The sequence below is a fragment of the Rhinolophus ferrumequinum genome, chromosome 26 (assembly GCF_004115265.2).
Source record: "Rhinolophus ferrumequinum isolate MPI-CBG mRhiFer1 chromosome 26, mRhiFer1_v1.p, whole genome shotgun sequence".
NCBI lineage: Eukaryota > Metazoa > Chordata > Mammalia > Chiroptera > Rhinolophidae > Rhinolophus > Rhinolophus ferrumequinum.
In genome coordinates, this window is record NC_046309.1 from 19,030,108 (window position 1) to 19,058,017 (window position 27,910).

General features: G+C 36.7%; 1 protein-coding gene across 4 annotated transcripts in view; it reads left to right on the top strand.

The window, feature by feature from the left end:
* Positions 1–27,910, top strand: part of GRM8 (glutamate metabotropic receptor 8) — a 682,520-nt gene that overhangs the window by 649,636 nt on the left and 4,974 nt on the right. For 2 of the 4 annotated variants that reach the window (XM_033099301.1, XM_033099300.1), the window contains exon 10: positions 26,481–26,782. In XM_033099301.1, the coding sequence (XP_032955192.1) occupies positions 26,481–26,777 (297 nt within the window). In that variant the 3' untranslated portion in view covers positions 26,778–26,782. The remainder of the gene's footprint in view (positions 1–26,480; positions 26,783–27,910) is intronic. The other 2 variants (XM_033099298.1, XM_033099299.1) reach the window with 1 other exon arrangement.

Here is a 27,910-nt window from a genome sequence, read left to right on the forward strand (position 1 = left end):
TATCTAATCTATATGTATAGCTATACCTATGCCCATAATTATCTATAGCTATATCCTCTTCATCTATATATTATCTATATCTATCTGTACTTATACCTATGTCTAGATAGATATATGAAGGGATTTATTATAGATATTGGCTAGCCCAAGTAGAGAGGCTGAGACGTCCCAGAACCTGCCATCTGTAAGCTTGAGAACCAGGAAGGACAGTGGTGTAATTCAGTTGCCGTCTGAAGGCCCAAGAACCAGAGGAGCCAGTGGGGTAAGTCTGAATCCTCAGGCCCAAGAAACAAGAGCATTGATTCCAAAGGGCAGGAGCAGATGGATGTCCCAGCTCAAGAAAAGAGAGCAAACGTGTCCTTCCTCCCCTTTGCGTTCTATCCAGTCTCTAAACAGATTGGATGATGCCCACCAGCACCGGCGAGGAAGCTGTTCTTTACTCGGTCTACTGATTGAGTGGTTCATCTCTTCCAGAAACACATTCACAGATATATCTAGAGATAATGCTCGACCAGCTATCTGAGCATCCCTTAGCAAGTCAAGTTGACACATAAAATTAACCATCATAACATACAAAAATGTGTATGTTCAATACAAAATAATTGTATACAAAATAATACAAAATAATACAAAATAATACAAAATAATACAAAATAATACAAAAATGTGTTCAGAAATGTGGAGTGAAAATGACTTGGGCGAGACCTTGAAAGATGGAAGGTTTTATACATAATGAAGACTAGGAGAGGACATGATACTAAGAAGTGAGGAAAAAAGGGTTGTTTTTCAAAAGTGATAAAATTGGTTTAATTCAATAGTAAAGTGGAACCAATAAGTGTATCTAGGTGTTAATTATAGGACTTTAGACTTGAGCCTTTAGTGTAGCATTTTTCCAAGTGTGGCCTGAGAACATCTGGGAGTCCCTCAAAACATTTTTCGTGTCTTTGATGTAAAACCTTATTTTCGTTTTAATGAAAATTTGTTAGTCTCAAATATCAAATTGTTTTCACTTCAAATATTATAAATATTGACAGATATAGCCCACATAAACAAAAGCACTTAGGTATCTTCAAGAATGTATAAGATTTATAAGAGATCCTAGTAGCAGAAAAGTTGAGAACTTTGGCAGAAGGGTAGCCACGTAAGATTTCTGAGTTTTCTGTCTCCTTTTCACTCTGTCTTTACACTATGATGGAGTGCTGTGGTTTTAATTCCTTTTTAAATCCCCTTGAAGGCCAAGCTCCTTCATACTCTTCAACACTTCATATAAAGGCCACTATGAAAATTCCTTAGCTTCTTCTGCAGATTCCATTAACCATTTCACATATTATTATTACCATGGGGTCACCTGCTACTTCACACACTCAGGAGCCTTCATTCCTGCTGTTTCCCTCACCTGAAAAACCCTTCATGTTTTTGTTCCCTCTTGTCTGTCAAGATTTAGATTGGCTACATCTCCTTCAGGAAACTAACTGAACTCCCAGGGTGGGTCCTATGCTGCCTCTTTGTTCTATTATATCTCAGTTGTAGCATTTACCATATTAACTCTGACATTTCTTGCTTCTATTCTGTTTTCTCTCCTGATTCATAAGCTTCTTGAGACCTTGTGACTACTACATGATTATCAATTGAAAATGCTTGCTTTTTTAAAATTTGCTTGCTTAATAATGCTTGCTTAATAAATGATAATAAGTTCTTGCTAAAAAAATGATATAATAAAAAACTAATTAGGAGAATTAATCTGGTAACTGCCTTCAGAATGATTTCGAGTCAGAAAGGTCAACAATATGACTGAAGAACAATCCTGATAAACAGACAAATAAAATAAGCATGTAAATCAAACTCCCTTTTTTCTTGTTGACATGTAGATCAAGCGACAATAGTAAGTTTTTAAAAAAAACATTTAACAATAGATCTGTACAAACACAACTTTACTGAGCTTTCCCCAAAGGAGGGTGATTATTTAATATTTTTAATAGCACACTTGTTTTACAAAGGCCAACTCTGACATTTGAAGGACATTGCTGCAAATTCAATGCCATGAAAATCTGTACAAATGTTTTTTAAGGGAATAAAAATCAGATTAGTTTGGAATAGGGTTATCATAACATTTTTTAAAAAATCACTGTGCTGATATTAAAGTAATGAATACATTTAATTTAATTTCCTGTTTGGATTGAATACGGTCTTTAAATAGTGGTTACATTTCAAAATGAGATCTCTTTCTAGCAAACGTGCTCATTGTCCTACAATGACCAACTGTAAATTGATCCAGACACAGGAAACATATTTGACTGGAGCTACAGGGACTTATTGGAATGCTTTTCCAGGTGTGCTTCCCTTTCAGCTATTTCCTTAGTCATAATGCAGGTCTGTCAGCAGACTGCATGGCTGGAGTTTGCACAGCTTTCTTGCCAAGGGCTGCCCTGCAGTTGTCCCATCAGTGGGATAACCAGCTGTAAATTATTTAAAGCCTCCATCATTTTGTATGTCAGGGTAACTTAATTATGCACTGCTTTAGAGGTGTTAAATGAATTATGTTCAAAACAAGTGCACTTCATTTAATATTTTTCTACATCAAGTACTTGAACTGTGACATTTACGTCATGAGCACGAAGTAAATAAATGCTTTATAAATTCAGGCCTTCCGATAGGGTAATTATTGCTGGGGCACCACGCTGCTCTGAAGTTCGTGAGATAAAAATTGTGGGGGCTGATGCTCAAGTCTGTATAAAAGGGTTTTGGAAAAATGAAAACTTGGTAAATGGATAATGAGTTGTCGTTACTTGTACTATGGACCAAGGTTTATGTTTCAAATTGTGGATAGTGTCACGTTAGTGATTGCTATAATCTATAATCCCTTCAACGGATCATAAAAATCTTTTTATTGAGTCATGACCATCAGAAAGAGAGAGAAGGGGGGAGAGAGAGAGAGAGAGAGAGAGAGAGAGAGAGAGAGAGAGAGAGAGAGAGAGAGAGAGAGAGAGAAAGAATGTAAAAAAGTGTGGGTGCTAAGTTTTGTTTCATGAAATCTTAATTATAGTTATATGTACATATCATATATCCTGGATCAAATATAAATATTTTTCTTACTGTGAGCCCATCAAAAAGTGTATAAAGCAAAGTTATGAGACTAATCACCACACAAGCTTTTTATAGAAGTTACCCAAACCCTCTATTCTGAGATTAAACTCCTAAACATACTTGCAATCGCACAAATATCTGTCCTTGGTCATGTTTCTGCCCCGCCCCCCGCCCCAACTTTTTAAAAATATTTTTTTATTGTGATAAAGTACACATAACATTTAATTTATTATTTTAACCATTTTAAGAGTACAGTTCAATGACATTAAGTACGTTCATATTGTTTTGTGCAACGGCTGCTACCATCCATCTCCAGAGCTCTTTTCATCTTGAAAAACAGAAACCCTATATCCATTAAACAATATTTCCCCATTCCATCCTCTCCCCAGTCCCTGGCAATCATCACTTTACTTTCTTTCTCTATGATTTTGACTATTTTAAGTATCTCAAATTAGTGGAATCATAATATTTATATTTTTGTGACTGGCTAAGTTTTGTCTATGCTGTAGCAACTATCAGAATTTCCTTCCTTTTTAAGGCTGAATTATATTCCATTGCATGAATATACCACATTTTGCTTATCCACTCATCCATTGATGGACACTTGGGTTGCTTCCACATTTTAGCTAAGGTGAAAAATGCTACTACTATGAACATGGGTGTACAAAGATTTCTTTGAGACCTGCTTTCAATTCCTTGGGGTATATACCCAGAAGTGGAATTGGTGGATCATATGATAATTCTGTTTGTATAATAACTTTTTGATGAACTGCCATACTGTTTTCTACAGCAGCTGTACATTTTTACATTCCCACCAACAGTGTACAAGGGTTTCAGCTTCTCTACATCCTCACTAATACTTATTATTTTCTGTTTTCTTGAGAGCAGCCATCCTGATGGATGTGAGGTGGTATCTCATTCTAGTTTTGATTTGCATTTCTCTAATGACTAGTGATGCTGAGCCTCTTTTTATATGCTTATTGACTACTTGTATATCTTTGGGAAAACGTCTGTTCAAGTATTTTGCCCATTTTCAAATCAGCTTGTTTGTTTTTGTTTTTTCCCTTTAACTCTCCCTTTAATTTGAGATAATTTTACACTTACAGGAGAGTTGTAAAAGTAGTGCACAGAGTTCTCTATGCCTTTTCCCAGCTTCTCTGAATGTTAACATCTTATATAACCATGGAAAAGTTATCAAAATGACTAAACGAACATTCGAAGGAAACCTCCAACTTTATTCAGATTTCAACAGTTTTCCCCACTAATATCTTTCTGTGTGTGTGTATGCGTCCAGGATATAATCCAGAATCTCACTTTGCCTTTAGCTATCATGTTTCTTTTAGTCTCTTCCAATCTGTGACAGTTTTTTAGGTTTTCTTCCACTTTTGTGACCTAGAGAATTATTTCCCTCATTCCTTCTCTATTCATGAATTGGAATTCTTCTTTAAGGAAGAGCTGTCCCTTCTCCATTTATTTATTTATTTATTTATTTATTTATTTATTTATTTATTCATTCATTTATTCATTTATTTATTCATTCATTCATTCAGATATTTATATCTGTCCTTGGAGTTCATGCTCTTTTCCACTACATTCGAGAGCCACAAGCTAGCTCAAGGGTAATATTAATGGAGAAAAGCAATGGTTTTCCGTGGGTGTTCCAGTGATTGATACTGTGACTTAGAATACTTAAAACAAGTGGAGTTCCTCCTCCATCACTTTCAGCCCGCCCCCCACCCCCCTTTGTTTTTGGTGCCTCACAGTTTTTGATGCCTCATTGGTCCAAAAGGGATTGAATGGGAGGGAGGAGAGATTGTCAGGCAGGAGAAGTCTTGTTTGATTGTACTGTACTGTTACGAACTGCGACTTCTACTCTCTGAGCTGCCTCATTGTCTCACGGGGCATTTCTGTGTGATCTCCAGAATTCCCCATCACTAGGAATATATCAACCAGAGTTTCTATCATGGGAGATGCCCTCTTCAGCTGACTATAATCACTGCTTGTGGACCCTTACCTATGGGCAGGCATCCTCTGTGTAGACATTCCCGTGGAGTCCCATTTCTTCCCCAGGCATCCATTTTGGAAAGAATACCTTTAAGGAGGCTCCAGAGCAACTTGTTTTATCTCTCTGATCTCTTTCTTCTCTCTCTCTTTGCCCATATTTGGCTCACAGAAAACATATACCCTTGATTATTTTTTGGTGGGAGTTTGAGAATGAATCCCAAACCTTTTCTCTAGTGCCAAAGGCTAGTTCAGTCACCCTCTTGCCCTGGGTGTGTCAGGCACAACTCTTCTGTGTCCTGTATTGCCCAAATTGCAAGAGAAACATAACACTATTTCTGTGTAGTTGCTTTTAATACTAGTCTTACATGAGGGGTAAAATCCTCCCCCGCAAGGCTAGAAGGGAGAAAGCTAGAGAAGTGCAGTAAGTTTCTCCGAGACCAGTCTCTATCCAATCTCTGGCCTGCCTCTAGGCCTATTTAAACTCTGTTTGAGGATGAAGACGGGTGGTCTGCTAAGGATTAAAAATATATCCATTTTTGGGACACCTTGGCAAATTCATGGTTGGAGGTCTACACTTCACTTTGGAATGTGGGAAATAGAATATTCCACGTTGTCTTAGGACAGCAACTGAACCTTACTGGGATGATTAAATGTGTCAGATATTGATGAGAGATAAATCATGGTAAGGACTGAGAAATGGTCATTTGGATGCGGCGACACGGAGATGAACTTGACAAAAAGCAATTTTCATAGAGCCTGATTGGAGTATGTTCAGGAGATAATGGACGACAAGGAGATTCAGCAAATAGAGATAATTTCACTGAATTTATTGTAAAATGGTGAAATTGGTATTTTTTAATGTTTGAAAATTATGGAATCACAGAAGGCTTTTTTATGAGATGGGCTGTGATAGCCTGTTTTCGTTATAATGACAATAAGCCAGTAGAAATGGGAAAATTGATAATACAAATGAGAGAAGGGAAATCATCAGAAGTGCTGTCTTTTAACAGGCAAAACGGATAGAATTTTGTGCACAAGTGGTGAGTTGGTCTTAGATAAAAACACGAGAAAAGACACAAACGATTGCTACATAAGCCAGTAAGTTACTAAAAGTGGTATAAAAGTGTGTGGGAATTCTTTTTTCTTTTTTTTTTCCTGTTTTCTCAGTGAAATAAGAACTAGTTATCAGATAAAAGTGAAGGAGGAGAGTGAGTATTGCAGTTTTGAAGAAGGATGTTAATTAGTCCTGGTCTTCAGAAAGGGCTAGTGAATTGAGGAGGACAATCTAATCGAATTGAGGGCTCACTGAGGTCACGTTGAGGCTGATTATTAACAATTTATAATGAGGCTAATTTACAACAAGCTCGCTTTTAGCTTTCCAGGGGGTGCAGGCATAGAAGCAGCAGGCTGTAATATTTAAACAGTGTTGGAATTCTATTTTCTGGATACAAACAACGACAGGAGCGAGGAATAGTGTAGGGGAGTATATTGGCTTAGTAATTTTTTGGTGATATACAATGAAATCCAATATAGATAAGGAAGGAATAGAGGAATAGGACGGGGGCTTCAGTGATGGTATACTGGAGGAAATTGTTGGGTTGAAAAATTATTGACGTGGGTACACAAGGAATAGGTTTGAAAGAGTAGGGTGGTGGTCAGGTTAGAATTCTTGAAGGAACCTTGGCAAGCGTGCAATTACTAAGACAAATGGGATAAAGGACATGATTATTGCAAGGGAGGAATGTAAGAAACTGAGAGTCCATGGAATCAGATCAATGACGATATAGGCGTTGAGGTCATGGAATTGGAACAAAGTAGATTTAGATATTGATATCAACGACAATACTGGAAGACAAAGAAATAATTAGTCTGATAAACCGTCAATATTACACAAATGGTACATTATCCTTTTTCTTGTTATCTAGCATTTTAATTCTATTTGCAACAGTTGTCTCTCTTTGATTTCAGGCACGTGACAAGGGCTCGTATTGAAATTTTATGGTCAATACCACACGTCCAAAATGCCCAACAGCATTTTATGAGCTTTATGGTTAATGAGGCAATTTCACATGCATTATCTCCTTTTATTTTCATAGTTATCTGGTGAAGCATTTAGAGATGGCATTGTTATGACAGTTTTATAGATGAAGAAATAGAAGTTTGGTGATATTAAATATTAAATTATTTGTTAAAGTTGGTGTGGTTAGAAAATGACACATTTTTTCCATGGGAACATATTTCACATGAGTGTTTAGAGAATGTTAAATGGAAGAAATTTATTAAACATCAAAAGTAAAGATCTTTATCTTATTCTTTGATATTTTTATAAAAGCTTTGTTTTTGCACATTTTATGCAATGGGATATGATAAAAGAGTGTATTATTTTTATGTTCTAAACCAAATTTTAATTTGATTATAGAATAAACTTTATTTTCTTTCTGTCTTTTCTTTAAACACTAAGTTTTTTTTTTTAGGACCTTATAGTAATTCTTAAGATACCTTAGTTATTGAAGGTACATGTTATTTAAAAGGTGCTAGACTAATTACTCTTATGAATATAGATATAAAAGAGTAAATAAAACACTGGCAGCAACAATTCAACAGAACATTAAAACAGTTTCGAAATGAGAAGATAATGAAGATAATAAATACACCAATTTATCTAATTAATTGGTCAAATCATAAAAGCCTTAAGATCCTATCAATTGGCTATGAAAAACCCATGAACCTTTTGATATATATTCTTTTTTTAAAAGAAAACATTGTGAAAAAATAATAGAGAAATGCTCCCATTTTATAATGAAGCATATGTATATCTTAAACAAAGAATTAGCATCATTTATAATGATGAGATTCTAGAGGCATTCTTTACAAAATCATCAATAACATAAGAATGTTTATTCATACCAATTTTGTTTAGAATTTTTCCAGAACTTTAGGCCAATGCAATTAGACATTAAACAGAATTGAGTTCTAGTTCTTGACAAGGAAGAGGGAAAATTATCTTTTTATCAACTATTGTAGCTCTAGAATACCAAAAGACTTCAAATAAAACTTCTTACATTAATAGGAAATTTTATGGCAAAATATAATGACTAGATATATTATCAATAGCAAAAAAATTAACATATTTCTTATGTCCTACCAATAACCATTTAGAAAATGTAATGGGATAAAAATACACCCTACTTAAAATGGAACCATTAAATCCCAAGAATAAGTCTAACAAGAAAATATAGTAATTGTTTTAAGAAAATTATAGGACTCCACTGACACATTGAAAACAATATTTGAGTAAGTAAAGTATGTTGACAGGAAGATTGAAAAAGTATAAAAATGCTAATTCTTAAATTGAGTGAATTTAAAAAAAATCGATATCCATTTATAACTTTAAAAACTTTATCAAATTAAGACTAGAAAAGAACTTCCCTAATCTGATAATGAGTAGTTCAAAAAATGCAGCAAATAGCAAATACTTAATGTTGAATTACTGAAAATCTTCTCCCTGAATATTTTTTTTAATAAAAGTTTATTGGGGTGACAATGGTTAGTAAAGTTACATAAGTTTCAGGTGTACAGTTCTGTAATACATCATCTATATATTCCATTGTGTGTTCACCACCCAGAGTCAGTTCTTCTTCCATCACCATACATTGGATCCCTTTTACCATCATCTACCATCCGCCTCCCCGCCTTATCCTCTGGTAACCACTGAACTATTGTCTGTATCTATGAGTCTTTGTTTCTTTGTTTGTCTTGTTCCTTTGTTTTCAGTTTTATATCCCACAAATCAGTGAAATCATGTGGTTCTCGACTTTTTCTGTCTGACCTATTTTGCTTAGCATGATAACAAAGGGTGCCCACTATCATTGTTATTCAGTGTCAGACCAGTGTCCCTATTCAGTGTAAGACAACAAGAAAGACAAATAAAAGGGATAAAGCTTAGGTAGGAAAAAAAAAAAAAAAGCAACCCTCATTATTTACATATATTTATTTCATACAAATGACATGAATTGTGTACATAGGTATTCCAAAACAACCTACAGTTAAGCTGTTAAAATTAATATGTAAATTTAACTAAGTAACAAATACTAAATACTTAAAAATAAATCTTACAAAATAAATACATGACCTCTACACTAAAAGCACAAAATAATGTAGAAATATATTAAAGAGGACCTAAATAAATGGAAGTATATAAAACATTCCTGGATAAGGAGACTCAATTTTGTAAAGATATCAAATCCCTAAATCGATCTATACATTAATGCAATCCCAATCAGAATCCCAAAAGGAGGGTTTTGTGTGTGTGTGTGTGTGTGTGTGTGTGTGTGTGTGTGTGTGTGTGTGTGTGTTATTTTGTATGAAAATTGATATGGAATTGTAAAGGACCAAGGATATCCAAGGCTATCTATCTATCTATCTATCTATCTATCTATCTATCTATCTATCTATCTATCTATCCATCCATCTATCTACCTACCTATCATCTATCATCTATCTATCTACATCTTAGGAATTATTTCTACTTATTTTGTTGAATCCTGACTGATACAATCCACACATATTTTCGACTAAATAAATCTATTCCTAAAAATAATTCTAAAGAAATGTTACATTTGAAGTAAAAATACCTGAGAAAAACATAACTGTAAGTATGTGAAGGAAGTATAAGATACATAATAAGCTGCAGAGAATGAGGGGATAACAGTTCAGGCTTTGAAATAAGAATAAGGAATGATGAGGAGTGTAATTTTAGATAATAAAGCCCCAAATTAGAAGCAAAAATCTAAGTATATAAATAACATCAGGGTATTATTTTTATGTTGTCAATGGGATTGAAATCATGTAGCTATTAAAATTAGATTAATAAACATGAGACCTTAAAATGTCTATGGCCAAATACTTAATATTCACTGTATTCTAATTATGTAAAACATATATTCATTTAAAATATAATATGAAAAATATAAATTTTTATATAAAATGTAACAACTGAAAATCGCTACAAATGATTTAATTTTCAAAAATGGAAATTAGTCTCATAAAAATATCATAATCTTCTAAAATAAAAGAAAAATATATGGTAACAAATTGTATATCTTTTGGCACACCAAAATTCATCAAAAAATGGGCGTCGTAGAGCTCTGAGTTCACATTCACTGCCTGATCTTGCAGTAAATGTAAATAACCTATAAAATAGGTCACATGCATATTAATGGACTGAATACATACAATGTATAGTTCTTTTGAAGTAAGATACATTTTACAACAAATTTTTCATTGACCTTGTGAATATATATTGATAAATGCAAACTAGCTCTCAAAAGGATTGCAAACTCAGCAATAAATAAATACATATGTCCATAAGTATATATTTGCAGAATTATTCAATTACTACATTCCTAAGTAAACAAAAATTGTGGGTTTAAAATTTTTGTTTTATAATTCATTAAGATAATTCCTATATCAAAGACAGTAGTAATTTTCTAGGAGAGCAATTAGCTGTATTCTTTGTCGTGTTCAAAGGGTCACACAAAACCTAGCACAATCATATTTCTGTAAATTTGTTTGGTTAGTAAGGGACATTGAGAGAATATGGCTTGTTTATGGTTCACTTCATCTCACTTCCTTAGTGGCAAGAGGGGGCTACTGAAAGGTGATCTCACATATCCTTTCATTTGTTGTTCTTGTTATTTTTAATAAAACACCCATATAAATACATGCACCTGGAAAATGAAGAGCATATCTCCTTTGTTTAGGTTCTACTATTTTTTTTTTCATTTTACAAAAGTAATTTATACTCATCGTAGAAAATTTGGAAAATTTCAACCAAAAAACCAGAAAGAAATACACATCATCCATGGTTCCTCCTCATATGAACAGTCAGGGTTAATGTTTGGATTTATCTCCTTCTAACTTTGGTCTTAGAAATGCATGTTTGTTTTGGGATTATAGCATAGGTGCAACTCTGTTTCAACACATATATTCTTTAAATTATATTGTTTCCCATGGTGTGCCATTATTTTTATATTTCTTCTACTTTGGGTTACTGTTATGCTGAGTTTTAATTTTTATGAATAATTACTAATGAACATCTTTGTAAATAATTCTTTGTCCACATACCAAATTTTTTATTTATTTTAAATAGAATAAGTTCCTAATAGGAAATTGCTGTCTTGATTAACAATATAAATAATCAAGTTAAATTTTTCATTTTCCTTCATATGTTAAGCATTGAAGGCCACAAGTTTTCTTAGCAAAGAATGGAGAGATTTACCTTAACGTATAATCCAGTTTTTTAAAAAGTTTCTTTTTCTTTTCTGAAAAAACCTGGAATCCAGTGTTTTTTCAGAACTTGTGAAACTTTGCTCCCTTTCCTTTTTAGAGCCATGGAATCACTGATCTGGTCAGAGGAAGTACACAGACTCTGGAGCCCGAGTCCCTGGGTTGGGTCCCACTCTGCCACTCACTATCCTTATGACCTTGGGCAAGTGGCCTAATGTGTGTGAGTGTGTGTGTGTGTGTGTGTGTGTGTGTGTGTATGTGTGAGAAAGAGAGAGAGAGAGAGAGATTGAGAGTTCTTCAGCTGTAGAGTGCTGATAAACATGGTACCCTCCTCAAAGAGTTGTACTGAATTCTTACATAGTGAGGATGTATGTAAAATGCTGACAAAGAGCCTGGCTTGTAATAAACATTATTGAAAGTATACTTTATGATTATCGTAGGTTGGCTTTCCTCCATTTTAGTACTCAGTCACTTTGGTTTTGCTCCAGTCTGTAAGGCAGAAAAGTCTAACTTTGCCCACCCTGGCTTGGGTTTTTAAGATTCCTAACTGGATCGTGGTCTTGGCTGGATGGCCTGATCATTCCACCTGATTACCTCTGTGTCTTGGTTGTGCTGTTTCCATCTCCCTTGCCCTGACCGATACCTCATGAAAGCAAGATTTTCCTAAATCCCTTCTATTTGACAGAAAAGCTGGAGGCAGAAATACTTGAGGAAAGATATCAATGCTGAATAATATTAACACCCAAACGTTGTGTGTGATTTCAGTACTTTCAAAACACTTTTTTAAACATTATTGATAATCAACCCTGTTAGTTTATCAGGTCCGGAGTATTTTTTCCTGTTTTACATATGAGAGAAAGAGACTCATGGGAGTTAATTTGTTGGTCTGAGGTTACCATATTAAGGAGTGGCAAAATCAAGCATTTAATTTTGGTTTCCTGACTCTCTCACTAGAATGACCTTTCAATTGCACCAAATTAAGTCTCCAGAATATATTAGTCAGCCTTTACTAGTGTGTGCTGCTGTAATAAGCCACTCAAAAATCAGCAGTGGTTTATTTCACATCTGCTTTACATATCAGAACTACAGCCTCCATCTGGAATATACCATTCTCTTGACAGAGAGAAAAAGCAAGGACCAACCACTGAATTATGCTTAAAGCTTCTGCTCAGGCATGGGGTACATTACATCTGTTCATTGTTTAAAACATATCACATGTTGAACATTGTTGTGGGGACAGAGCCCCAAAAAGCAGTTTCCAGGCTCTCGGCCTCACATAGAAAGGTGCTGGCTCAGGTAGTAAATGGCCGTCGACTGTGATCAAATGGCCATCAGCTGTGGCTAGTTGGCCGTCAGCTGTAACAAGTGAGCCATTGGGCAATAATATAACTGCTGTGGCTAGGCTAGCAGTAAATGGGGGCTAGCAAGATGGTGGCTGAGCCTGCAAGCCGCGCAGTGAGGGTTGGGAATTTTGTGGCTCCTGCTTCCTGTGTCTCCAACCCAGCCGCCAGCGAGAGTATAGAGATATGACTCCCCTACCTATGGCTCCGTGCATGTTCCTTTTTGGCCTCACCATGTCCTGCGTTCTTGTGTGGGGAGCGGGACAAGAGACCCTGCAGGCCATCCCGCATGACTCTTGGCGTAGTCGGCAGGATCCCCCGCACTACAATTGTGATCACATGAATGGGATAGAGAAGAAAGCTCTTCCCTCAAGAGTGGTTCTGGAAATAATACGACAATGGGCAAAGGTGTATACTCAGGTTACAGGGAAGGGTGGAGTAAATAACTGAGGGCAGTAATATACAACAGAAATTCATGAATTGAAATGGACATTGAGAGAGGTCTTTGCAGTAGAAGCAAAGTATAAATATTCAAAGAAAATAAATAAGAAGTTATAGAATGTGGCAAAAATTTACTGTGTGAGAGAAGAGTTCTCAATGATAATTCTGTAGCTTAATTTTTTTTTTTTTCAGTATTCAGAAATTGGTCGTAGTTGTTTCCAGTGTCAGAGATGTTGGTTAGTGTCTGATATGAACTAGCTGAGGGAAAGTGGTCCATCAGGTACAGTGCCAGGTTGCTGACTTTGGAATTTTAGACTATCCATTGACAGCCCAACTTTCGCTCCTAAGTGCGGAGTTATACAGTCCTCCTTTCCTAGAAACTCCCTTGGGTACTGAAGCCTACATAGTGTGCCTGAAATGATTCTTCCTTGAAAATGTAATAGAAAACCTAACTTGGTTCTTTCTTTCCCTACCCAAAGACCAAGGTCATTGAACCTAGGAATAAACTGAGTGGCTCACGGTTATGTTTGATAGACGATACACTTTGTTAGAATGTGGTAATCATACAAACAAGGTCAGCTGTTACAATCTGCCTGAGGATATTGTAACTGCATTTTTCTGCCATAGCCACCGTATCCTTCACCATGCTCAACCATCACACACCTAGCCTAAAGGACTAATCAATTGTTCAGTATAAATCCACCACCTGTAGAAAAACAACTCAAAGTATATGCTCTGAATATATAATTTTATGCCCACTCACCTATCCGTCTGAAGCTTTCCTGGTTGACTGGCCTCCCTCCTCCATGTCGTGATTCAGGAGGCCCTGTTTTTTCCATCCCATAGTTTTACCATCCACTACTGTCTCATTATCATAAATACCCAGTCATCAAAAAGGGGAAAGAGTCTATGGAGACATTACACACACTTCTTGGTTTCTTGTGCTATATTCTGCAAACCATTTTTATTACATTTGTTATTTTTGTTCACATTATATTGGTTAAAAGCTATTTAAATGGCCAAATAATTTTAGTCAGAGTACTCCCTGGCTAGTCAGGCACTCCCCAGAAACAATTCCGTAAAATGGAAAGAGGAACATTTTAATACCTATGTCACACCCATTTTCTCAATTAAAAAAAATGTGTGTTTTTTTTTCTCATAATTTTCTCCTTGGTAAGCTACTGTGTTTATAACTTTGCACCTGCAGTTGCTTGTTAGAAGTAATAAAAGCAAAAAAGGACAGGACTATTTTTTTTCCATAAGATTAAAATAAAGAGTACTCAATGATGTTTCCTTCGTGGCAATTAACGATTTCACTGGGGTGCAATTTTTCTGAAGACTGAAGTATCAATACTTGGAACACTATCAGATTTACCAATTGAATAATTTGTCCACATAATTCTCTACTCTTACTGCTAGCAACACAGTTTTAATAATAGCATCCAGATGGTTCTCCAACTGAAGAATAGTTTATGTTCTAAAATTCTGTTTATAATTAGTTTCTCATTTCTCAGATATTATTTTATACATATAATAATACATTTGGCAATTGTCTTTATGTCATCCATAAAAGTGTATTTAATCCATTGTCTAAGATATAGAAAGTTTGTAATAAAAACTGTAGTAAATATTGTTGTTGTGCTGTTGGTAATTCACATAAAAAACCTAGAAATGAAGGGTCATTTTATGAATATATATATTTAATTTAAAATATTGATGCTACAATGTATAAAGCAGCTATTCTAACTGCACATACTTTATTTGATAATAACTGGGTTTACTTTTTATCATATAGTAAAATATAAGTTATGCTATCGAATATTTGTTTGTTCACACTTGAAAAAGTCCACATTTTATCAAAGTGAAGTATGGTCAAAGTTAATACCTCCAATTTTAAAATACTTGCAACAATTCCTAGCCAGCTTTATTGCAAAAGGTCCCTGTACACACTTACATTAATTCTGGTACCTTAATAGGATGCTTGGTAAGCCATTTCCATACAGAACATGCACGATAAGAAATGAGAACTGTCCGTCCCTCTGGGTATCAGCTACTTGTCCCTCCTGGGCAATCACGCTCACATCACTGAAGCCTGTGAACATAACTATATTTATTTTCAGTGAAAAATCCAATGACTTAAAGGAAAATACAACGTCACGTAAAAAACATGTTACCAAAAACCAATATATGAAACCAAAAGTATTTTGTGGAATTTATCGTAATAAATTTATTTTGTGGAATTAAAAAAAAAAAAAAAGAGTATTTAAGATCCAGGCTGTGGTCACGAGTGTGAGTGGCTGAGATGAAGTAAAGGACAACATTGCTGGCAATGAGGAGGTTAAAGAACTGACACGTCAAGTGATGGCATAACCATGTACATGGATGTAGAATTTATCCAAAATAACCTCATTGCGTGGGATAGAGAACATGACTGTGGGCCAGGGCTAGATCCTCCAATGAATGAGGGCAAATGACGGCAGACATAGGAGCAAGAAGGAAACACTATTTCGTTGACTCTATGATAGTTTATAAAGCAGGGTACTGCAGGAAAAGGATGAGTCTGTAGTGATCGAGAAGCAGCAAAGGGGAGTAAGGATCCCCAACCGTAACATCCTCCCTGACGGATATGAGTTCAGAGAGTTAAAACAACCATTGCTTGGGAGACTAGAGGGGAAACAATACTTTTAGGAAGAGAGAAGTTTTAAAGACCACAGGATGAGAGCAGGAGAGGAAACTGGGGACAGAGGAGTTACAAAGCACTCTGAAACTGGTTTCCAAGAGAGGGAAGGGTAGAGCTGGGTGAGTTTCCAGAAATTCAGAGGACTCTGCTGGGTGGTGCAGTAGGATGTTTACTGTCAGAGCGGCATCACTGTGGAAGCTGACTGATAATTATAGCAGTAATTTGGTGACTTTAGTCTGCACAGGACCCAGTAGGAGAAGACTCAGGTGCCATTGGGTCAAGCCATTCAGGACCTCAGCAACGGTCCAACTGACCTGAGTGGGGATGAACTGGGTCATCTGCATCCAACATATCAGTGAAGCCAATTATGGTGCCATGGGCTTCGGAAGGGGGAAACACTGAGGTCATGTCTGGGTTCACGATCTCAGGAGATGAGATGCCTGGGATTTCTAATGGCTTCTTGGTTGCAGAATATGCTTTACCAGTTCTTGGTTCTAGTTCATATTTCATAAGTCTCTTGTCCTGAGAATTTATATCCTTTGCAGGACTTGCAGGGGGATAATATGAATGTCAAGAAATAGTCTAAGTGGTTGGCTCAAAACCGTTGGGAGGGACCTTGGTTTAGTTTCTCAGGGGAAATTACCATGTTTCCCCCAAAATGAGAACTAACTGGAAAATACTAAGCCCTAGCATGGTTTTTCAGGACGACATCCCCTGAACATAAGCTCTAATGTGTCTTTTGGAGCAAAACTTAATATAATATCTGGTCTTATTTTCAGGGAAACATGATATAGAGAAGGCTCCCCTCCTTCACCTCACATTAGCCTCTTGGGGTACCTGATCCAGGTCATCATAAGGCTCTGCTAGCTCTGTCATTCAGAGCACACCCCTCTGCTAAAGCTGGACGAGGTCTTTCAGCTTTAGGTGAGACTGCAGACTAACCATGCTCTCTTTCATAAAGTTTATGGAATAATCTGTAGAAAGAGGACCTTTAGCTGTAACCTGGAAATGTGAGCCTGCTGAAAGCATTCTCTACCTTTCACTGGGTTTTATTTCACTCCCTCAACTTCTTTAGTCTATGATTTCTGGGTGTTTCCATGTCTCAGACACATTTGAAATAATCCTGTCTATTCCTGAAAGCTGTCATTACCAAGTCTTCACATGAGGTGCTTAGGGCCAATTCGTGTGATCGGTACAGACTGTATCCGGTCACTGGTCTGACAAGAGCAGCACACCTTCATCTTGGTTAGGCATGAGGACTTGGGAAGTTACCTTACACATGGGTAAGGTTTTCATTCTCCTGAACGCTTCGGCCATAGCTGGCATTCAGGCAGGCCCGCATGTCTATATCAGACATGATAAGGGACAGTTATCTCAGGTTTTTTCTTCCATAGAAATCTGGCTGCTTTGGCCTTCATCTCTATCTTTCAGCGGCACCAGTTCTGGAACAAGAGTCCTTACACCCGAAGGCATTTCTCTATAGAGTGTCTTAGAATGGTGATGTGATGAGTCCAGCACTGCCAGGACTGAGGCACGTACATGACGAGAGTAGGTAAAGTTCTAGCTGGGGCGGGGACGTCATGATCCCTGAGTTATGGAGGCTGCCAGTGGTCAGGGCCTGAGACAGAGATAGGACTGAGTCTTTAAGGCTGAGTTGGATGTGGAGTTGTCACTCTTTCAGATACAGTTACATTATATCTCCCCCAACTCCCCTCATCTTAGGGCGAATCTCAGTAAAGGGACCAGTTGTAACATTCAAGCTCCCCAGGGATGGTCCCCGGATGAGGAGTGAATGGAGATCCTGCACTGCAACTACAATTAGTCTTTTCAGCACTTCGTCCTTGTGATTCCCAGTTGGCCTGCCTACTGTGCTGTCCATGGTCTGTCTCTGAGGGTTGTGGGGATGGAGCGGTGCGGGAACAATGTGCTCATAACTTGTCTTCTGAATAAAGGGAATCTCTGTCCCTTTGGGCGGTCAGTGGTTCCATCAGGATTTTGTCTGCTTTGGCCAGTGCAAACTCAGTGCTAAGTATATTCAGCTCTTTACGTCCATGTTTCCAGCCAGGTGATTCTGTCAAGCTCAACAAAATGTAGGTCTAAGAAAGTCAGAGCTTCTCTAGGATCCACAATGAGGTTTTTGATGAAGAAAGTGCTACTTGATAACAGCAGTTTAAAACAAAAAGCAAACAAAAAAACCCTCTGAACTCTCAAGTAAAAATTAATTCAGATGCTTTAACTGAGTTGCAGATTTTTAAGAAATTCAGCCCAACTCTATTAGAAAAAAGATGATTTTCTGATTTGGTGAGGATTCAAGTCTTATTCTTCCTGCACTTTCACATCTCTGTATCTATGGGAGCCATATGGTATGTGGTAAGGAGATGGGCTTTCAAGACAAACCTCAGTTTAAATCTTGGCTCTATCTTCATGAGTTGTGTGACTTTGAAAATGCTATTTAAATTCTCCAAAATAGACCCATTCCTAGTTTGCAGGATCATTGTGAGGGGCTCATGTACATAAAATGTTTGGCAAAATGATAATGTCTCATCTTCAACAACTGACAGTATGGTTGTGACTACTGTACAATACGTAAATTCAGCTCTTTAAGCAACATTAGCAATCTCTGAGATCCTGTCAGCATATTCAAGTGCAAACCAATCGTGGCCACAGAACTTGTAGAATTCTCTGAGTGATACAAACTTACCACTTGTTTTAGCCTGCTCGGGCTGCCATAACCAAGTGCCATAGACTGAGTGGCTTAAATAATATGAATTTATTTTCTCATAGTTCTGAAGGCTAGAATTCAGAGTCAGGTGGCAGCAGTATTGATTTCTTCTGAGGCTTCTCTCATTGGCTTTCTTGTGCCCACCTTCTGTCTGTGTCCCCACATGGTCTGTCCTGTGTGCACTTGTGGGATCCTGTGTGTCCTCATCTCCTCTCCTGTAAGGACACCACTCAGCTTGGATTAGGAACTACCCTAAAGACCTCATTTGAATTGAATTACCTCTTGAAAAACCCTATTTCCAAATACAGTCACATTCTGAAGTACTAAGTGTTAGCTTTTCGACATATGAATTGGAGGCGGATACATTTCAGCCTATAACACCATTTCTCTCATGTATTCTCATCATGTATTAAGTCATTATCACAAAGAAAGGATAGTATTTCTATAATGTGTTAAGCCCTCACCAAAGTTCCTATACTGAGGTACTGACTTAATTGTTTGGCTTTAGTAAGGGTTATGCAGGAAGTGTCTAGTTGAGCAGGCATTTAGTGCCTTTTAAGAAATTATAGTAGTTGAAACTATTTGCATAATGTTACCAAACTCCCTTCAATCATACAACCGAAATAATTAATTTATCCTAAAATTGAAATTCTGGAAAAGCTTCTATCTGCAGACAACGATAACTATAGTATTCAAAATATTTTCTCTTTGCTCTGACTGCCCAAACTATATATATATATATATATATATACATATATATGATATATATATGTGTATATATATATATCATATATATGTATATATATATCATATATTATATATACAATTTTATAGTTCACAAATCAATTTTGTTCTTGCAGTAATTGTTTCCTCTCCCTTGCTTCTCTCTAAAAATTTTAAACTTTTGTTTATTTATACTCTTCATGTACATATTCTGTTTATAATAGTTTGTATCTGTTTCAATATATTGTTCAAATAATAAAATTAGAGGTATCTCCATTACTGTTATTCTCAGTCTGATCACGCTATTGGAAAATGATAAAGGGCTAAAAGAAACCATTGAAGCAGTTGTCCATAGAGGGAAAGCTAGACAAAAATACCTATAAAGGAGAAACCAATAAACACTCAACAAGTAGATGCCTCACCTTTATTTGCATATGTCACAATGGAAAATGCAACACCATTGTTTGAGAAATTATTTTTACTATATTTCTATAAACAATACTTATGTAGAATAATTGAAAACTAAAGACTACATTTTATTTAAAATGCTCTACTTTAAAACATCTACTTCATATAATATCTATCAGGCTTTAATAAAAAATTATTTACTAATCTAAATATTAAATATCATGTATATTTAATTATAAGCACTCGTTATAAATCCAATACCTGTTCTTCCTTTTTTAGAGAGTCTTGAGTTTCCTTACATTTGTCCTTTCATACCGTTAACAAAGCTGATATTCTACTTGTTGGTTGATGCTTTATTATTCTCTGCATTTGTGCCCTCCATTTGCTATAAGTCCAAGGTTAAAAATTCAGACCTCACTTGTGAACCTGCCCTCTATCACTCTTTGATTTGACTCTTCATTTTGTGAACATGTGCCCTGACCAAAAGGGCATGAGAGGCTGCAAATGGATCCGAGCAAACCCACCTCCATCTCCACTAATGAAAATACAATGCGATGGGTCGGCCCTGTGAATGTGTTAGCGACACTCTGATTTCTACCTGGTGGGAGAAACACAACACTCAACATTCCAAGAATGAAATTAGACTAGGATTCTTTGAATGTGTTGACCCCAGAGTTTCCCACAAGCATAAAGCGTATTTCCTTATGAATACATATTTTGTGCCTATATTTGTGCGTGTGTGTGTGTGTGTGTGTGTGTGCACTCCTAAAAAGGCTGAAATATTTGAGGCTGATTTTGAGAGAGCAGCACTGTCTTTATTGGGTGAGGAAAAGAGGAAGATGAATAGAGAAACATGATCATGGTTAATTAATGACAATAATAGATGCCATTTATTGATTATTATATACCAAGCACTGTGCCGATCTTTTACATATGTTGTCTCTTTAAATCCTTTGAGTTAGGTCTATAGAGGCTTATAAATAATGTGAGTGTGTTACCCTCAATTAGACAATTCTTACTTGGGGGGAAGGATCCGAGGGTGAATCCAGACCTCTCACATTCCCAATAGTGGAGACTATTGACTTTTAATTTATATTGTCTTTCACTAAACTGAGAGCAGAATGGCCCATTATTGTCATATATACAGTTTAAAAAGCATGGTCTTTATCTATCCAAGATTTTCTGTTCCAGCCTAGATCTTGATCTGAGGGTTATAGGGGTCCTTAAATTTTCTAGCTTTAGAATCTGATTTATTATTTTCCTCTTGAAACTACATTATTTTCTTTAAATGCCAAATTCAAGAATAAGTACCAATACCACCTCAAAGAATATAGAAAATTTATGTCATCCAGGCACTGTTATAGGTATTGAGTTTCTAGCAGTGAACAAAACAGGTAAAAATCCCTATATGCATGGAATTTTTATTCTAGTTAAGGGAAAAAGACAATACCTAAATTAAATTACTAAAATCTATAGACTTTTATGGTAGAAAATGTTAGATGCTGAGGAGTAAAATAAAGCTGGGGAATGCTGGTGGAAGGGTGGGGTTTACAATATTGAACACTGTGTTTAGAAAAGGCCTTGCTGAGAAAGAACAGTTCAGGAAGCACCTGAAGGGAATGAAGGAGCAAGCCTTCAGATAGAAAAGCCCCAAAGCAGAAGCATGTTTGGTATGTTCCAGAATCTGTCAGGAGGCCAGTATGGTGGGAAGAGAATGAATCAGGGAAGGAGTAAAGCCAGATGAGTCCAGAGGACCTCGTAGGCCATTGCAGGGAGTCATGGCAGAGTTTTGGCAGGTGTGGCAGGTGAGTCATGGCAGGTGTGACTTTATCCAGTTTATGAATAATGGGGTTATTCTGGCTGCCATGTTAAGATCAGATGATCAGATGGAAGAGAACAAGGGCACAAAAGAAATCAGTAGGACAGCTAGGGTGATAATTTAAATGACAGATTCCGTTGGCTACGAACAATGTAGTACCCGTGGGGGTAGTGAAAATGACCTGTCGGAACAAATGTTGAAGGCAGAATCAACAGGATTCTTTATAGAGTAAAAGAGAGGAGTCAAGGGCAATTTCAAAGTTTTTGCCCCAACCCCTGGGAAGAAGGCATTAACAAGACGAGAAAGACCCCTCGAAGAACAAGTTTAGGAATGAAGGTGGGATTCAAATGCTTGTTAGTCTCAGGTACATGCCAGACATCCAAAGAGAGCGACTAGGAAGGCAATTGAATTTCCTGAGGAAAATCTGGAATTTGTCACCATATAAATGGTTTTTGAGGCAAGGCTACCTACACAATTTGTGGAGCCCAGTGAAATACAAAAATGCAGGTCTATTTGTTCAAAAATTATTAAGAATTACAAAACAGTGACATCAGAGCATTAAATCAAGTATGAAACCCTTCTGAGGGAAGGGACCTATGCACAGGTAACACAGCCAGTAGGCCAGTCCTGATTTAAAGCCATAATTCCAGATGTGATGATCAAGAGAGCAATGCAGATAGGTAGGTAGATGATAGATAGGTAGGTAGGTAGATAGATAATAGATAGATAGATAGATAGATAGATAGATAGATAGATAGATAGACAGATGTAGGGGATAGGTGTCTAAGGGGTGAGGTCTGGGGTATTTAAATGTAAAGATGAGAGAGGAGGATCCCTTGGAATTGACTCAGAAGGAGAAACCAGCAACGTGTTTGAACTAAGCAAAACAGAAACAGTGCTAAGATACTTGCTATGAACTTCATGATGGTTCATTAGGGTCCAGCCTCAGCCAAAAGAGCTGGGTTGTTGCCACTGAGGTCCCCTGTGCCCAGTTGCAGGAGTTTTATTAGAGTTTGGATTGTAACCTGGTGGGTTGATTTGGACTTTTACCACCCACAAGACAACTCCAGAGTTCCTCTGTAAACTTTTCTGTCTTTAAATTAAAAAAAAAAAATCACTTCCGTAATTAGTGAGATTTTGAAGTCCATTGGCTGAAGCCTTGCCAGAAAAGAGAAGAACATTCACTTTTGGAGGCAGGTGCCACGTTGGCAGAACACAGATGAGGGAATAGCTCACAGAAGCAGAGAAAGGCAGTTTTAAGTATTGATGTTGTTTTCTGACTGTTCAGACTGTGTGTACACCAGCCCAATAGAGTCTGGCTGACTAGAGCAAAAGGGAGATGAAACCATTGGGGGCAAGGCAGAAATATGCAGGAATAAATAATGAATGTGTTTCTCATCACATGGCACAAACCCACCTTGGGTGTGAGGTCTAATAATTGGTTATCTTAGTTACTGAAGCCTTGAAAATTTACCAGGTTGGGTATCAGAGTCTAGGGAATTCTTTATGCAGGGAGTTGGCTGACGTAAAAGCCTGACCTTTCTAGTGGAATAACCCAATCTCCTCCCTCCTCACTCTTCCTAGAATCTTTAATGACCTGTATTCAGTCGACCCTGAATGTGCACAAATGACCCTTTGGAAAATGAAGAGGGAGCTGTCATAGGTCTCAGGAAAGATGTCACATTGTGCCAGCTCCTCCCTGGCTTACCCCGAGATCATTTAAATCTGCTCAGTGCATCTGACTTCTTCAGGTTCAAAATCCATGTGGCATGGAGGCAGAGGAAGTGACAGGCTATCAGGGGATGTAGCAGAAGAGATACTCTTCTTCTTCCAGGTATTCGTATTTTGGAGTGACAGGGGGCAAAAGGTGGGACATTAAGTTTGGAGAAAAGAGGTTACGGTAACATATCCAGTGCCAGTGCCATCTCTCAGTGGATTTACATTGCTTACAGGGCATTAGTATAGTTCTTTCCCACATTCTGATGAAATATAATTTGATACAGAGAGCCAGTATGTTATTCCAAGATTGTAGCACAGACAGTGAAAATGGCTTTGACGTCAGCAAATAGAATTGACTTTGGGGCATCATTTTATTCTGCCTCCTGTGAAGTAAGCTCACCAAAGCCTTTTCCTTGACATCATATGCTTAGAGCACGGCTGCCAGCTATTCAGTAAACAAAACTGTCTGCTTTGGATAACAAGCTCATAGGCCTTTCTTGTCCTATATACCTGGAAGGATGCTTTGTTGGCATCCTTTTAGATTCAAAGTTGTAGGGCAAATAACCTTTATTGAGCTACTATTGTGTGCCTTTGAGACATTTTATGAAGATTATGTCATTCCACTCTGTAACCCTTCTATGAGGAAAGTATTACTTCTCCCATGTCATAAGTAAGAAATTAAAGGTCAGCAAGGAAAATAAGATCAGCTGTCCAGTTGGCAGAAAAGTTTTATTAGAGTTCGGATTGTTACCTGGTGTATCACCATGGGGGCTTTTACCACCACAAGGCAACTCCAGAGTTTCTCTGTAAATTTCATCTTAAAAAAATGTATATGTCTACTATAAGTGGTGCTACTCCTTGTTCCTTTCTGACATGGCTCAAATAATTAGAATTTTCTATAGGTATATAAATATCCATAAGTTTTTGGAATCAAATGCTCATTTTCAATCTTGTCCATTTCTTCTTAAAGATGGGGGTAGTTGGGATCCTATAATCCATGATGCTAATGATTTAGCTTTTCTAGAATGAGAGTAGGTGGTATTTTTATTTCTTTGCTTGTTTTGGTGTTGCTTTCATGGGGTTATGTTCTATATAACTTTTTCAGTTCATTAAATATTCAAAAAAAATTCAAAAGCTCAGTCTACTTACAGTGTAAGGCCCGGTAACAAATGCTAGGCCACTGTAGGCTTTGGATTTTAGAGTATGATTTTGCATGAACATTTTTCCTATGTTAAATTCACCCTAAAATTTTTTCAGAAGCTGTTTTAAAAGGGCATACAAATCAGATCAGCATTTTGATGTAATGTGACAGCAAAGTGTCTAATGGAGAACTTGGAATACTAAGCATAGTACTATTTAATGTCTATGTTTATAACATATTCCATTGAGTTGGTTTGCCAAAAGGATGGACTGCAGTCATATATTTGATGTGGAAACCAGTATTCCAGAATCTTCTTCATGCCTAATATTTAGCAAGGTTAAACCTACCATGTAGTACAGAAATTATTCTGAATAAGGGAAGAAAATTATCATTTATATTTATGGTAGCAGAGAAAATTTACAAGATTTTCAAGATTCAAAAGGTATGTGTATTATTTGGACTAGCGCTGTACATTTTAGCAAGACCAACAGATAAGATTTATAAAAATAATCCAACTAATCAGTGTGGATGTTCTAATCATTTCATGGCTGCTTGACCTCTGGAGGTCTTCTGTTTGTTTGTTTCTAAGCTAAGTTCACTTGGCAGGGTCTGGCTGGAACAAACCTATAATGGTTACCTATTTGAGTGGCTTTGGAATATTTACCTGTGTGGTTTGCATTTGGCTGTATCCTTTCCTTATCTTCATGTCCTTTTCCTGCAGCCCATTTTCTGCATAGCAGTGCTAGCTGGAGAATAGTAGGAATTTAGAGAGGATTAACCAACACATGAGAAGCTTATAAGTATTCAAATAAGTTGCTTAGAAGTAGGTGGCAAAGCTTAGGGAGATTTATGAGTTTTAAAGGCACATATCCACAGTTTATCAGAACCTTCTAAATTGTAGTAGATCATTAATTCTCCCAAATTTAACATGAGGCTTCACTTATTAGCAGGTAGCATGAGAGGTCATGGCATGTCACATTTATCATTTTGCTGACACATGTTTTGAATCATGTCTCTAAAGGGACTGGTATGCATGAGCCCAATATGCATGAGCCTGACCGAGAATCTGGACGCCTCATTACTTTGTGTTTCTTACTTAAAATGTCATCACCCATGTGTCATAGCCATTACTATGTTCATTTGACAGAGTGGGAAATTATGGAAAGCATATTCTGTATGATCTGTGTAAGTCAAATCTTGTATAAATCAGATCTTCTTGAAGATATTTATACACTTACTAATAATGAGCAGTTTCTGATTATTGTTGTGTCTAGAATCTTGTGTAGTTTCTTAGAGCTATGTAAGAAACAAACGTAGGTTACAGGCTTTAAGGAAGTTTATACCCTAGTTGTGCATTTCATATAATTTACTACAAAGTTCATATAAGTGATTATAATCACATAGTTACACATTAGTAAGTGCTTCATTTTTCAATGCATTCGTATTTAGGAATAAAATAAAATAAAAATAAAAAATATTATAATTCAGATAGGATTTATCATGGAGGATTTCCTGGAGGAGGGAACTTTGAAACAAACCAAGTCCTCTAACACCGTGTTAAGAGTATGCCCATTCTCAGAGTGGGGTCTTATGCAGAAGGACAGCCTTAATGGTAGATGAATTAAACGGTAAGCTCAGTAATCTACTTTATATGATTTCACAGACAGGGACAGTCTCTTTGTTAGTGACGCTCTCCTCATAGTTTGGACAATTCTTTACCTCAAAACTTTACCATCTGTTAAAAGAAACAGTCTCCCCTAGGAAAAGACAACCCTGAGACTGACTTAGGTATTTACTCTCGAAGGCGAATGCTTTCAGATATTTTATTTAAAAAAAACACAATTAGCTTGGATCCTGGCATTTCCAGATAAAATTTGACAACTTCCCATTTTCAGAGGTTTTATTAGAGTGGTCAATGGGAACCACACATACGTTGTCTGTTTTAAGGAACTGGGCTTTATAAACAATATGACCTTACCCACATTTGCAGGTGGACATCAACCTTCTCTTCAGCAGAGAAGCTGGAATAATTACAGACAATGGTTGTTATTTGCTTTATCTTAGATCAGGTTTATCAAGACTGATTCTTTTCTCTTTTTTCCTCCCCTCAGATGTATATCCAGACAACAACACTTACTGTCTCCATGAGTTTAAGTGCTTCGGTATCTCTGGGCATGCTCTATATGCCCAAAGTTTATATTATAATTTTTCATCCAGAGCAGAACGTTCAAAAACGCAAGAGGAGCTTCAAGGCTGTGGTGACAGTAGCCACCATGCAAAGCAAACTGATCCAAAAAGGAAATGACAGACCAAATGGCGAGGTGAAAAGTGAACTCTGTGAGAGTCTTGAAACCAACAGTAAGTCATCCGTAGACTTTCCGATGGTCAAGAGCGTGAGCACTTCCTAATAGATGTACGTTGAACATTCTTCTGCTAGTCTTGGGGACGGTGCTACATGGTTCCGGTGCATGATGGTACCTGCATACCATGAGATCATCATAGCAGTTAGAACCATTTGGTTAGAACCAAAGGATTTCAAGGCACGTGGCTCTTCTCCAGAGCACAGACACGGAAGCAAAACCTCTTTTGCAATGTCTCTTGTGAGGCATTACAGAGCTTGAAGCTTAGAAGTATCTTCCATTTATAAAATTACCCTTTGGTAATTAGAAACTATTCTTTACTCTTTGTTAGTTCAATATTAGTTGCTCTTTATAGAATTAATAGTTAACTAATATCTATAGAACATATTACCAAAGATCTTGCACACATAAATGGTATGTTATTGGGATATTTAGGAAAATGAGAAAATTGGTTAAGCGATAATGTGAGATTAAGACATAGTTAATACTTGTTTCCCCCAAGTGGTCCCCTTATTTGGCTTCCCTTCTTGAATAGATTTTAAGATAATTAGAGCTTTTCTCCGAAAGCCTCATGACGCTGTAAATAGAATCCTTTTTACAACCACCACTCCACCTTTCATTTCCTCATCTATTTCCCTCTTCTCCATAGTTCACCCCTGAAGAAGCACATGATAACGATACACTGAAACCAAGCTAATCCAGTAGAGTTTAACTGACCTAGTCAGTCCATCTTGGTATCTATGGAAGAGCAGCAAATAGATTGAAAATTTGTATTGTAAAATACCAGAAAGCTGAGTATAGTAAAAAAAAAATAATAATTATAAAATAAGTCAAACTCACATTATTAGTTTCAGCAGATTGGATCCCCTATGCTCTGTACGTTTAATGCAAAATACAAAGATTAAGAGTTGATCTCATCAGATTGAATTGTTATAGCAATTTACAGTTTTTAGTAGATTCGTAAACCTTGCCTTGTATCAAGATTTTTAGATGAACATTGTCTAGTCTAATGCCCCATATGCAGAAATATCCTTAAAAGATAAATATTGATATATTACATTTATTAGCTTCAATTACTCTCAGACTTCTTGGATTATTGGCCAGATCCTCTAGGAAGATTACTTCCAGCTCACTAATACCAAATTTAGTTACTTGTAGAGAAGCCTTTTAAAAATTCCACG